The 13,503-nt window shown below is 37.9% G+C and overlaps 2 protein-coding genes across 2 annotated transcripts; one reads left to right on the forward strand and one right to left on the reverse strand.

Annotated features, from left to right (window-relative positions):
• Positions 1 to 112: 112 nt before the first annotated feature.
• On the reverse strand, positions 113 to 6,770 carry YDA (Protein kinase superfamily protein). The gene is made up of 12 exons (XM_021965154.2): positions 6,606 to 6,770; positions 4,980 to 5,786; positions 4,113 to 4,844; positions 3,734 to 3,821; positions 3,485 to 3,547; positions 3,177 to 3,337; positions 2,978 to 3,053; positions 2,602 to 2,661; positions 2,410 to 2,517; positions 2,059 to 2,286; positions 1,385 to 1,476; positions 113 to 999 (listed from the first exon to the last, which is right to left on the reverse strand). Exons 2-12 carry the CDS (start codon positions 5,537 to 5,539, stop codon positions 495 to 497), a joined length of 2,673 nt encoding a protein of 890 aa, XP_021820846.1. The 5' UTR covers positions 5,540 to 5,786; positions 6,606 to 6,770; the 3' UTR covers positions 113 to 494.
• A 2,867-nt stretch (positions 6,771 to 9,637) lies between these two features.
• LOC110748245 (AP2/ERF and B3 domain-containing protein Os01g0693400-like) lies at positions 9,638 to 10,387 on the forward strand. Its single transcript, XM_021948253.2, has one exon. It carries the CDS (start codon positions 9,638 to 9,640, stop codon positions 10,385 to 10,387), a length of 750 nt encoding a protein of 249 aa, XP_021803945.2.
• The last annotated feature ends 3,116 nt before the right edge of the window (positions 10,388 to 13,503 follow it).

Consider the following 13,503-nt stretch of genomic DNA (forward strand, 5'->3'; position numbering starts at 1 on the left):
AATTTAATTCCCGACCCCCACTGTACAATGTGCCATCTCAACCACCCTCTTTCCTCCCGGAAAAACAAAATAACCAAAAAATGGTCGGGTTCAAATACGGCATCTGAGAGCCTCTTTTTCTTTTTCCCCAAGGAGCAACAAAATGTACACTTTTTTTACAGCAGCAGAAACGTTATCTTTACAAGGAATTAACAAAAGCTGGATCTCCAATGACTGCCTTTGACTCCGCAAAGGGAAGACTTCAACGGTTCAACCACTACCATAGAACAATATAGCTTAAGAAGCCTCTTCTGCCAAAGTACTGCTTACCACTGGAACATGACTGAGCATTGAGGCCTTTCATATCATGTTTCTCTTCTGGCAATCAGGGTATCAGAAGATCCAAAAGCATCAGTTGTCAAGTTGTTGACTCTTACAGTACAAAATGGACTTTTCAGCAATGCCAATACGCCAGAGATCATGCACCCATTCTATATAACTGCTTTGATAAACCGCTAGCGAAGATTAAGGTCCATGGAAGGATTCAGCTTTAAATGATCCCTTAAGAGCTGTTGAGACACACGATCAGCCAAAATTGACTGCACATCAAATAACTCCTGGGGGTCCCTGGGAACATGATTCCCTATCTGATCTCCCAGTGCACCATTATCAGATGATATTATATCCAAGAAAGCATGAGAGGCTTGTGGAATCCCTCGAAATAGGTCTGGCTTTGGCTCATGGTATGGAATGCTGCCATTTGTATAGAAACTACAGTTCTGAGATCTCTGGCTCTTCCCCATGCCTTCATGTAAGTAGGTTGTTGGCTGCTTCAAGTGTTGAAAAGGAATTGCACCGCTGCCACCAGTGAGAGGTGTAGATGAGCCGGATGTGGTACGAGGGCTAGATATGGGAGAGGGAGACATCCTTCCGCTGAAATGTTGTGGTGATCTAGAATGTAGAAGCGGACTTCCAATAGGAGAAACAGGGCACGATACGTTTCTTGGTGTATGGGCATCACTGAAAACCAGAACGGAAAGGGAAAGGTTAAAATTTTAATGGAACATTGAGAGATGACTAGTAGACAAATCAGTCCTCATATCCCAAGGTGGCATTAATATCAACTAACGAGTTTCCTAACATTTACTTCTGTATGGGCTGTGATGGTATTGTCATTGCCCTTCTTTAGATAAAGGGATGAAGCATTTATTGAGCATTCTTTAATTCAAAAGTACAAAATTCCTGTGTTTAATAAGCTTAAATGCTATTCTGTGGGTAAATGAGTTGGGAGCAACATCAAGATAAAAACCAGGTATTCATAATAACATGATGATTTGGCCATCAATTTTAACCACTGATCTACACATAATAAAGATATAACTAAGAGAGGAGAAGGAAGATATACCTTGATGCTGAGGCAGTTTTTGAGCCTCTGGACTGATGGATGCCCATCCCTTCTGAGTCCAAGTTAGAATGATTTCTCCCATGTCCAAAGGCCTAAAAGAATATTTAAAAAAGGAAAAGAATGAAAGCTGCAACTGATAAAGCAGACAAAAGATGAACTCTTTAATGTTCTACCCCAAATATGCCAGCATAAATTGACATAAAATATTAGGCCCCAAATAGCATAGCTGGTTGTCCGCATGAATACACGGAACCATAATTTCTGTTTCCCACAGCATATCCAACATACGGACATAAAAAAACGTGTTATTTTTGCGTAGATTTTAAGATCCGGAAAAGCCTTTTCATGTCCAGTGGCAGCAGAGCATGTTTATATTTATACGATGTACAATCACAGAAGAACAATATGGAGGGATGGGAAACATTGTGAATCCTGTTAGTTACATACAAATACAGCAATTACATAAAGCCATAAAATTCTCATGATATTAAAGCCCTTGTCTTTTAGATGCCTACATCATGAGGTATTCTATACTTAGTATTAAAAGTGAAAACTTAATATCCGGTTGCCATAAATTCAACAAATCTGAAAAATAGTAAATGCAATAGTCACATATACGCAGTTTAATGGCATAGAAATCGAATTTGTGGGGGCGATTGGTTTAGGGTTTATACCAGAGATCTCACTGCAGGAGGTCCTTCGGAAGGCTCTGCACTCAAAATGGTTCTTTCCAATGGAGCAACATTTTTAACAAAAGGATGCTCCAAAAGCTGAGCAGCTGTAGGACGATTCAGTGGGTTACGTTGCAAACACAGCCTAATAAAGTCCTTCCCATCATCTGACAGATGATCAGGAATTCCAGGAAGTTCCTTACTGTTTCCAATCTTAAACATAGCAGCAACCTTTGAAGCACAAACACAAGAACCAGGTCAAGGAATTTTTGTCATGCAAGAACTGTCAATGAGAAATGTATAGCATTAGACTATTTTGTAATACTCCAGTCTATGAATCCAAATTTTACTAACCCCTTCATATTGACTCCAAGGTGGTTTTGTCGTGGCCATCTCAAGAACAGTGCAACCAAGGCTCCATACATCAACCGCAAGATTACAACCGTTCGAATTCTTGATAACCTAAACAGTAGAGTAAATAATGTTACCACAAAGCCAGAAAAAAAAAAATCATGATGCAAGAGTGGAAAAAGGAACCATCCTGACCTCGGGTGCCATCCAATATGGGCTTCCTTTGAACGACAATGGACAAGACTGCCCAGTTATCTACAATTATTCAGATAAGATTAATTAGAACACTCAGATTCAAGGTTGACAAGGAAAAAAAACAGTAAACAACTTGGAGCAATTTAGCCGTTTTTTTTTAAACGTTGTCTCGTGTTCTATTTCTAAAACAAAAGGTAGAAAATGGTGTTACAACAAAATGAGTACTTAACAAGCATATTTTCACTCTCATAACACACTGGCTTATAGGATCTCTTACAATGCTACCTATCAGCATCAAGGTTTCATGCTAACTGGACAATCAAAAGAAATGATTGAATGGTAATTACGCTAAAAACTTGCAAATGAATGATCTTACATGCTTAGCCATCCCAAAATCTGCCAATTTTACCCGACCATTGGGATCTACTAATATATTTGCTCCTTTGATATCCCTGCACATAGTAAGCTTATCATTAGTTCAAATGACATTCCTAAACAATCAAACTTGACATTCCTAAATGATTAAAACACACGGCCCATAAGATTAATAAAGTTTCAATAATAATGTGACTGACCGGTGGACAGTGTTTTTGGCATGTAAGTATGCAAGCCCTGACAAGATTTGTTGAGTATAACTACGAATAGCTATTTCACCAAACTGACCATACTCTTGAAGCAGTTTATAAATGGATCCACCAGACATATACTCCAAGTATATGTAAAGTTTGTCATCTACCTGCTCGGGCATACACCACCAGATGTCAACAACAGGAATGACACACTTATTTAAGATTAGTTACTATCGAACGTGTAAACAGCCAATCTTGACTGACCTAGGCACCAAAACCTTTTTAGATATTACACAGTAATAAGAGGGACTTACTGTCTCAGATCCATAATACTGCACTATATTTGGATGCCGTAAGCGACTTAGCAAAGCAATTTCCTACAAAACACAATGCAAAAGTATATGCCACATGAATTGTAAACAAGATGAATTGTGCATTAAATAAAGGAACACAAAAAATATGTAAAGCTTGTATTGAAAAGTTTACTAAGAAATATTCTATTCTTCGCACCACTGGAATTTCTAACAGATCTACTGAGTCACTGACTAGCAAATAGAACTTACTTGGCCCAGTTGCTGTGCACTTTCCTTTGACTTTGCATCATCTGCAAACAGAGTTACCTCCTTCATTGCACACATCTCACCACTTTCACTGAAGCCCAAAAATTGAATCAAACCAGACATTCAAAAATTCCAAAGAAGTTGTGCGGTACTTCTAACGACAACAAAAGTGGACTATAATAAATCATAATTTTAAGTTCAGAAACACTGTCTGCTTAATATTTGATAAGCACAGGAAAATTGTAATTTTGAAATGCTGATACTTGAAATTTTCAATCTGTCACATGTAGCTTACACTGTCTGCTAAATACCATACATACTGAGAAATTATACAAACTGTAAAATTTGCAATCAATTAACAGAGCTGAGTTCGGCTACAAACCTGTTAAAACCAAGATATACATGTCCAAATGTGCCCCTCCCAAGCAGGCGACCCTTCTTCCAACGTGAACCAGGACTTGCTGGATTCTCTGCCCTATTAGGGCTACGTGGAACTGTGGGAGTCGTTGCAGCTGAATATGCAGGAGAAAAAGGACAGGTATTAGTTATTGTTATTGGAGGAAGGGGCAACCGGTGGCTTTTCTGCTTCCCATCGTCAGGCCGGTTTGTAGGCGACTCTGCAGCTGGCCCTCCAGCTCGTGGATGCAGAGGGGTAACAGCACCACTTTGTATTCTGGAGCTGGGGCCAGGACTGGTCAATCTAGGACTAGGTATTGGAGAACACTCAGGGCTACACCTATTGTGCTGCCAAAACAACTGTCCTGACAGATCCCCTCCGATGGAATTATGCCCAGAATTTTGACCTGAACCTGGACTAGAGCTATGAGCAGAAGCTATTTCTGGATAAGGCTTCCCTGCCCAGAAATTGGAGTTCCTAACTTGCTCAGAGCCAAATACTCTCATAGGACTCCTAGAAGGACTTGACAGTGAGCTGTCTGGAGCACTAAAGAAAGCACCATGGTAAGGGATTTGTATATTCTGCATATGTGTGCTTGATGGTCTCCGTTTAGGTGATGGAGACAGAATCTGAGTATTGAACAGAAGATTATCCAGCTTCACAGTCTCTTTTGAGTTCTTTTGGTCGACGGTAGGGAATTGATCCTTTTGCATTACACTTCAGCAAAGATAGAAGTAAATTTGTCAGGGGCGGACACGCACAGATGAAGCATTTACAGGTGAATATGACGGTCATCTAACATAATAACCTGAAATAAGATCTTCATTCTCAATGATATATATTAAAACATACCTGGAAGGGCTGTTCAAAGTTGTTCTGTTTCCATTTTCATAGTCAGATCCCATGGGACTTAGCAGACGTGAGTCAATCGGATCATCACTATCAGTAGAGCTATCACAAGATATTGAAGCAGTAGCTACATCTCCTTCAGCATCAGTAGGATCTTCCCTGCTTGAGACACATTCAGGTCTTGGAAGGGGCAAATAGAACAATTGATTGGACCCTCTGTCAGATCCTGGTTTTGAGGATGCACTGATGCCAGAGTCGGTACGTCCAATGTTAGAAAGTTGCACCCTAGGGAGGGGTAGTGGCTGGGCATGAGGCCGTTCTGCAAAGCTTTGGCAGCGTGATACTTGTTTGGAGGGTGCAGGTGACAGTGCCCTGGATAGAGAACCCATTTCTGAAATAGTGTCGCTGCATGGCCTTCGAGAATTTCCTGATCTACTATTGAACTTCTCTTCCGATGAACTCTTAAGTTTTCGGTGTATGGTTGCTATGGTTTCAATGAAACTCTCCTTATTTGCTTTCTTCTTTACTTCTTTGGATGAAGACTTCCTCCACCAAGAAGGCATGCTTATGTAATGAACAAATTACAGTACGCAAATCCTGAGATAAATTACTCTCCTTGATTATGGATAAGCTATCACATTTAGACCAACTTAATGACCTGGTATGCACCTCATCTATTCATAACAATGAGAAGTAATCCAGAGCTCATATCTATGGAACCTCTGAATAACAAAACTCAACAGAAGCCTTAACTCATTTAGGAAGGGGTCCTAAATGAGCTGCTCAATAGAAATGGTACTCAATAAGGACCTGTATAAATATTAGAATGGTTTTTTCATTAGCTCTTGCCAAGAACAAATACAATAGACAAATACTTTGCATAAATGTATCTCTCATAAAAATATAAATTTGAATGAACAGTAGCTGCCGAAGTCATAAAGAATGATAATCCAGATTCACGAACTACTGTCAAAATAACACATTCCAATTATAAATGTTGGCTTTTTCCATACCCAAAGAAAAAAAAGTTGCCTTTCCAATTGCAAAAGGAAAAAAAAATCAACAAAACTCTAAAGCCATTACATTTTTTTTTAAGAGCTTTATTTCTAAATAAAGAAATGCTACAGTTTTCCCACATTTCTGAATTTCCCATTACAGACTTGTTTCTAAACCTTTATTTGTAAAGTTATGGGGCAAACAGAGGTTATCAATAATATACTAACGATCACATGTCAATAGCACACTCAAAACGCTTAAGAACCCAAAACACACTTCCTCAGCTCAGATCTACGCAATTCAATCACCCATTTCAACAACTCAATAGCATAAATTAAAAATATTCAAACCCAAACGAAATTAGCAAGTGAAAGAAAACTCTCTCTCACCAAAGAAAAAACCAACATTAACTTCTAGCAATTTCGAAATTACGACTCGTTAAACAAAACCATATAAAGCAGAGCTTAAGCTACTCAAACCCAATGGCAGAGACAACGCATGCTCAAAAACGACACAGGCCCATAAATTCACGACATAAAATGAAAAAAAAACCTTCCGAATCATTCAATTATTTGCAGCTCAACAGTAGAGTTCAAGGCACTGAAGCAAAAACCCTAACAATGAATCACTTACAGTGTGGTGGTGTATGCAGAGGCCGAAACGACGACGCTTAGAGAAAAAGCTCGAAACTCAGCGTTCGTCTGCCTATCTGCCCTCTGCAACACGGCGAAGCGAAGAAGCTGAAAAGACACCGAGCAAGGAAGAGAGTTTTTAGAGTGAGAAGAGTTTTTTGTCTGTGCGTTAAGTGTCTCAGAAATAAAATAAATTAAAGTGTTAATTAATTAAATAAGGAAGTTTAGGCCGCATCGCGATATATGGTAATGACGTGGTACCGTTGGTGGTGACCAATCGATTTGGAAGTGATGACCTCAGTGGGTGTGGATGATGGCTAGAAACGGTTGCAGGTGAAGGTGTATGGGGTGTAGCGTGTGGTGAGGAGTATGGGATTTTTGGATGTTTATTATAGTTTTTTAACGGCAGCTTTACTCAAATATTATTCCATTATCACCATGCTTTACGCAATTGTGTTTTTCCTTTCTTTCGTTGAGATCCTTATTTTTGGTTTATCTATTGCCTATCGTTTGTTTCGAACCTTTGTCTTGGTAACATTATTTTGTCAAACTTTTCAATTGTAATCTAAATTGAGAGTTTCAAAATTGTTTTATGAAACAAGATTTTTAACTTAGCAATGGGTAGGGAGTTCGACGGATGAATTTTAAATTTATATTGTCAGTAATGCATCGTTGATGTGTTGGTACGTTTTGTTATTAACATGTTATCAACCATGATATCCACACATCTATAGTATATCTTTTAATAAAAATCGAACATTTTATCAAGAGAAACAAAGAATTTTATGAGTACTAAAAGAATTTCTAGATGATAGCATTTTAAAGATGGGATTGAATATGAATAAAACAAATGTGATGTAGATGAGCGGTGTGGCAACATCAACAAGAGTGATGCTGTTGGTGGTGGGAGTGCAGATGTGATGATGTTGTGATGGCCGAGGGCGTGGCGGCGGCGTGTTGGTGGTAAGGTGGAGGTGATGTTGTTGGGCAGTTGGTGGTGATGGTCACAGTTGTTGCTTTCTTTTTTTTACCTCAAAATATTTTATGACATTGTGATTGTAAAGATATAAAACAATTGTCATTTATGAAAATTGAACTCATGACCTCCTCTAATAAATTCGAAATTTAGTGTCACAACACCAAATAGGCTTTGACAGAAATGACCTCTACTTAGGTTTGGATTTGACACCCCAATTCCAAGGTTTTATTATCCAAACAGGCCGTTACATAATTCATTTCACTCTTTTTTTTCTTGGAAATTCATTTCACTTAAAGAGAAGTGAATCACACGTCAGCTTCCATCCAGAGATTTCCAAAGTTAGTTTCCTTTTGTGAATTTTCAGTGTAGTAAGCTCCACAAGAATCACACTGTCTTACCATAATAGCATGTCTATGTGCTCTGGTTGCCAGTTAAATAATATTCTATAATTCTTAGGTTTTTTATATAAAAAAATCCCTCTTCTCTTGTCCTCTATTTTCATTTGCTTAATTTTTTTTTGGAAATTCAAGTATTTTTCTTCTTTCTGACCATATATCTCTGGTTCAGGACGCACCCAAACTTCTTCCTTTTACTACTTTCCTTTCTCTTCTCCGGCGACGCATCATATCTCATTTCTCGACAATCCAGGTATGTTGGTAACTTTCCCGTGTTATTAATTTATTCTAAAATTTAAACAAATAGCATCATTTCAGTAGATATCACATCAGCTTGATGGCGTAGTAGAACTATCATACATATAGATTTTTTTTTTCCTTACAAGGAGTGTTATTGTTTTGATTTTGTTTCTCCTTGTCCATAGTTAACCTCTTCACATTTTGATTCTTGAACACGAAAAGAGTAGCTTTGGGTTTTACTAAGAAAAAGAAATGGCTAAATAGACCGAACCAGATGACTGGTCTCATTTGGTTCGATTTTCAATTTTTTTTAAGATTCGATATTCAAAATTGAAATAGACCGCCAAAACTTATTTAAATAGTCGCTATGTTGGCAATAAACACAAGTGTCAGCTTCTTATTAGCTGGTTTCAAAATTATTGTCATTCACATTGCACAAGAACAACCCACAATTTTTTTGCACCCAAATCTCTTTCTCCTAAATGACCCACATTTTTTAACCTAATCTCTCTATTTCTCTCATATCTTTTGATCTACTCTTTTAGACCCTGCTCCAACCGCTATGGCCCACGTGTGTCTACCTTCTCTCTAGATCTCGTAAGCCGAACCTAACCCTACGACCTTCTCCTTCCGCCCTTGATCTCCCCATGGGTCAGGGCTCATCTCGTATGGATGGGTATGGGAATATAGTTGTTGCCCGAAGTTTAGCCCTTTTCTATTATCAACGTCTAACATTGAAAAGAGAAATACCGCTAGACTAAAAGATAGTTTGTCTCTACTTACGCATTTACTAAAATAAAAATATTAGAAATATTAGAGAACTTTAGTTGAGGGATCCCTCAAATAAGCTTATTTGAGAGACACCCTTATGAGGCCTATCTACATTGTATTTTCATAATATGACCGTCTACGTTTTAGGTATTCCTCCAAAGATCATCCCTTTAAAAAAAATCACTTTAATCCAAAATCATTTTACCACTCAATCAATGGTTGTAGTTTTAGTGTTTTCTTGAACCACCGGAATCGTCGATTCTGTTGATCACAACTATATGTCTTAATGGCTTCTGATTTTTGCTATTTTTTTTTGCACAAATGATCTTTGAATGAAGACTTAATGGACAATTCAGATCGTTGAAACAGACCCTACAAGGTGTCCCTCAAATATCCCTCAATAGAAGTGGATTGTTAGAAATATATACTTATAGTTATTTTAATCTTGAGTTTTAATTTACGTTCTTCTTTTAAACTTGTGTGTAGTTGTCAATAGTTTTTGTTTTGGTAAAAAAAATTTGCTATAGTAAAATATGGTACACACAACCTACCCACTGATCGAAATGAAGCCCTCAGGTGTTTGTTTGTCTTCCCCCAAAAACAATAACCAATTATAAACCCTTGTTGTTTCTCTCAGCAGTTTCAGCCATGGACGCAGTGCAACTCTCTACAAACTTAACCCTTGCCACCCCCATGCCACAACTACAAGACCAAGTTCAAGACCAATTTCAAGACCAAGTTCAAGACCAAGTTGAAGACCAAGTTTCAACAACATTGGCTTTATGTGATCCATCTTGGACCACACTGAACAAAACAGAAGAGGAAGAAGGCTCAGCTTCTTCTACCCCAGCACATGAAAACATCTGTACAATAATGCAGAATGTCATAGAAGAAGAGCTGAAAAGAAGAGCAGTGGCTGCCCAGATTTCCAGGCTGCTCACAGTTTGCAGCTACAATCAGATACTTCATGGCATGTGGAGGGTGCCAGCAAACCCGAGCCCATTTCACGATGTTTGGGAGATTAGGAAGACGCTGACCACAAGCGATGTTGGACAAAATGTGAGCAGGACCAGCAGCAGGCTGCTGCTGAACACACATATGGTCAAGAAAAGTCTCCTGCCCTACTGGAGTTCTCGACTTATTAATCGAGTCGAAAGCCAAGAGGGAGCTGCAGTTACAATCTACGATTGTAACACAAGCTCCCAGCATCACTTGACTTTCAAGTATTGGAAGAGCTCAAGGACATATGTTTTGATAAAAAAATGGAACAGAGAATTTGTGAGGAGGAGGCAGTTGAACGCTGGCGATGAAATTGGATTTTTCTGGGATGTTCACAGGTTGATGCTCATGTTTTCTGTGCTTGGACGCGCAGGGCACCAACTGCCTTCTTTTGCTTGAACAAGCAGAGAACATTTTTAAGGAACTTTTTTTAGTTTTTAGCAGGCTTTTGTTATTGATCAAACATTGGCATATGTTCTGGATTTTTGAACTGTTTGAGGCTTAGTTTTCTTGGTTTCTTAATTTGCTTATCAGAAACTTTCTTATGTTATATATGTTGCTCATTTGAACCACATATTTTAGCACTTATGAGTATTCAAACAATGTGTTTGGGTTGTGTCATGATATGTTTTACTGCACTTGAGTTTTCGATTTACCGGAAAGAATTCAGAGTCGGGAGGGTGCCGGAATTAGAGTCATCTAAAAGGAGAGGTTAGTAAGCCAGTGCCACAAGGAACTTTAGGGGGCGTTTGGTATCCTATTCAAATAGGGAACTCAAAAACTTTGATTTTTCTTAAAAACAAGGAGTTCTTAAATCTATTTTTAAGATTTGAAAATTTGTTTGGTATGCAACTTGAAAACTGTTTTCAAATCTTAAAAATTTGAGAACTTATGGGTTGTTAGAAGAAAAAAAAACTGAAAAACAGATATTTTTTGTTTTTAATAATTGAGGTGTTTTTTAGTTGTTCTTGAGTTTGAGGTTTTAAAAATAGGGCTACCAAACAGGTTTTCTTTGTTTTGGACTCAAATTCTGTTTTTGAGTTTAAAAAGCTGGATTCAAGTTGAATACCAAACATGCCCTAAGTTACTTCTTGTTTTATATTTTTGATCAAACATTGTGGATGTTCAGGTTAATTTATTGAATTAGTTGAGCAATAATTTTCTTTAGTTTGTTTAAGTGTTATTGCATTTAACATAACCAAATTTGGATGGAAATCTTTTTTAGCTATGGAACACACAAGAGATAATGCTTCTCTTATGGGGAAGGATTTAGTCTATGTAAGTTGTATATCTACGAGGACATATATGCTAACAATAGTCCTAGTTACACAATGGAGGAAAGTATAATAAACTTATCTGTAAAATAAATAAGTAAAAGTGTGAGGGAGGTGTTGTTGGCTCGATACAAGTCATGATGTGTGAAGTCAATATAGTATAAATGTAATAATAATTTATGGTTCAAATATATGTGGTATCCTACTAATTGCGCCAACGTCTTTTGAGTTCAAACACTCACACCCTAGAGGTTCATTGGGCCTAACCCGACCCAGAATATTATACGGATGATTAAGATGGGGACAATATCGGTCCATACTTGAATTTGGTAGTGGACTCCAATATTACATGTACTTAGACAGAAAAGGGTATGTTATTAATTACACTCCCTAATTACCTTTTTTGTTGTCAAACCATCCCTAATTACTTAGCTACCAAGAAAGCTGCAGAGTCCCTACAAGGCAAAATCTCCAATGCCAAAGTAATTTCTTTACAATCTCTATATCTATAAATACTCCATAGTGACTTTCAACCCAAGTATCATAAACTCTCTCTCTCTCAGTTTTTTTTTTTTGGGTCCTCTTCTATCTCTCTGTTTGTACAATGGAAGAGAAAGAGGCCTTAACAACACTAACCCTTGGCCCTGCAACTCCATGCCCACAAGAGAGAGTTTCAACAGAGCTTGGCCTTGCAACTCCATGCCCACAAGAGAGAATTTCAACAGAGTTGACTTTGTGGACCACAAATAAGAAGAGAAAACCAGAGACAGAGTGCCCTGTTCCGAGGAAGAAAACAAACACAAATTTGCTCTCCTGGCTGAAACCTTGTGACGCTTGGGAAATCAAGAAGACACTCACGCCTAACGATCTCGAAAACTTGCTAATTGTGGAAACCAATTTTATCGAGAATCAGGTCATGTCTTTCTTGGGTGACACGTTTTCCAAAAGGGTACTTGAGAGCAAGTATGGCGCCCGGGTCACAGTTCACGACCGCGATACATTTTCGAAGCATCGAATGGTTTTAAAGCTGCGCGATTCACCTAGGAGGAGTTACGTTTTGGATGAAGATTGGCAGCAGGAGTTTGTGAAGAGGAGAGAATTGAAAGAGGGTGATGAGATTGGAGTTGGCTGGTACACACCCTCAAATGTTCCTTCCAAAGCCATGTTCACCTTTTCGGTACTTAAACGGGCAGGCCAACCTGCAGCTCTTCATGATCAAGATTCGGTTTAATGATGTAACCTGTCTGTAAGAATTTTTACTAAATTTTTTTATGGACTTCTGGCAAAAGCGCTAAGTAAAAATACGCAACTTTAAAGTTTAATATATTTGGTCTATGTGTACAACTCAACTTTTCGAGTATTCTATATCTCCCATCTCTGCTTGGATTTCCCTTTTTTTCTTTTCTTTAGTTCGTTATAATTTTCAATCTTTTAGCTGTTTGTGGAATTATTGTTATATTTTCAAAAGAGTTATTTACATTAACACCCCTTGAGGTTTCCGGTGTTTTCACAAAACTTCATGAGGTTTCAAAAATTATACAAACACCCCCTGAGGTTTCAAATTGTTTTTACAAAATCCGTTTTCCTTGATTGTTCCAAGGGCGGACCTACGTGGAGGGCATGCCGGGCAGCTGCCTAACCCATTTTGTGAATTCTCTCTCTTGTGAGCTTTAGTTCTCTCTCTCTCTCTCTCTCTCTCTCTCTCTCTCTCTCTCTCTCTCTGTTATTTGTTGATAATATATTAATATTTGTGGGTGAGCTTGTGCTATTATTTTCGTATTGCATTGCATTTACTTGTTATTTTATAAGCTTTTCTTTATGTATAAAGATGCATTTGAGGGTAGTGCTCATTACGTCTATTGACTAAGTGTATTTTTTGTATGTTTATTAATGAAATTCACTCATACCGTCGAGTTTTTAATGTAAGTTTCGTTTGGCCGGCTATCGAATCCTGGATCTACCACTGGATTGTTTGTCCAAAATTTGATGATTTCTTTAAAAAAAAATACTCATGCAAATGACAAAATTAACCTTAATGAATGCATGTGCAATCCAATTTCAAAGGCTAACTTTGTCATTCGAAGAATATTTCTTTGAACGGAAAATCAACGAAAAGGGATTTTGTGAAAACAATTTAAAACCTCAAGGGGTGTTCATGTAATTTCTAAAACCTCAAGAGATGTTAGGGTAAACAACTCTTTTCAAAATTATCAAATTTGCTATATATTTAGATAAGAATTA

The sequence above is a fragment of the Prunus avium genome, chromosome 5 (assembly GCF_965620075.1).
Source record: "Prunus avium chromosome 5, drPruAviu1.hap1.1, whole genome shotgun sequence".
Taxonomy (NCBI): Eukaryota; Viridiplantae; Streptophyta; class Magnoliopsida; order Rosales; family Rosaceae; genus Prunus; species Prunus avium.

Excerpts from the sequence above, each read along its gene's own strand:
- YDA (XM_021965154.2), bottom strand. The coding sequence starts at position 5,539 with ATGCCTTCTTGGTGGAGGAAGTCTTCATCCAAAGAAGTAAAGAAGAAA. Across the intron at positions 3,054-3,176 it reads GCCAAAAACACTGTCCACCG|GGATATCAAAGGAGCAAATA; the intron begins GTCAGTCACATT and ends TACTATGTGCAG. Across the intron at positions 2,662-2,977 it reads ATTTTGGGATGGCTAAGCAT|ATAACTGGGCAGTCTTGTCC; the intron begins GTAAGATCATTC and ends GAATAATTGTAG.
- LOC110748245 (XM_021948253.2), top strand. The coding sequence starts at position 9,638 with ATGGACGCAGTGCAACTCTCTACAAACTTAACCCTTGCCACCCCCATG.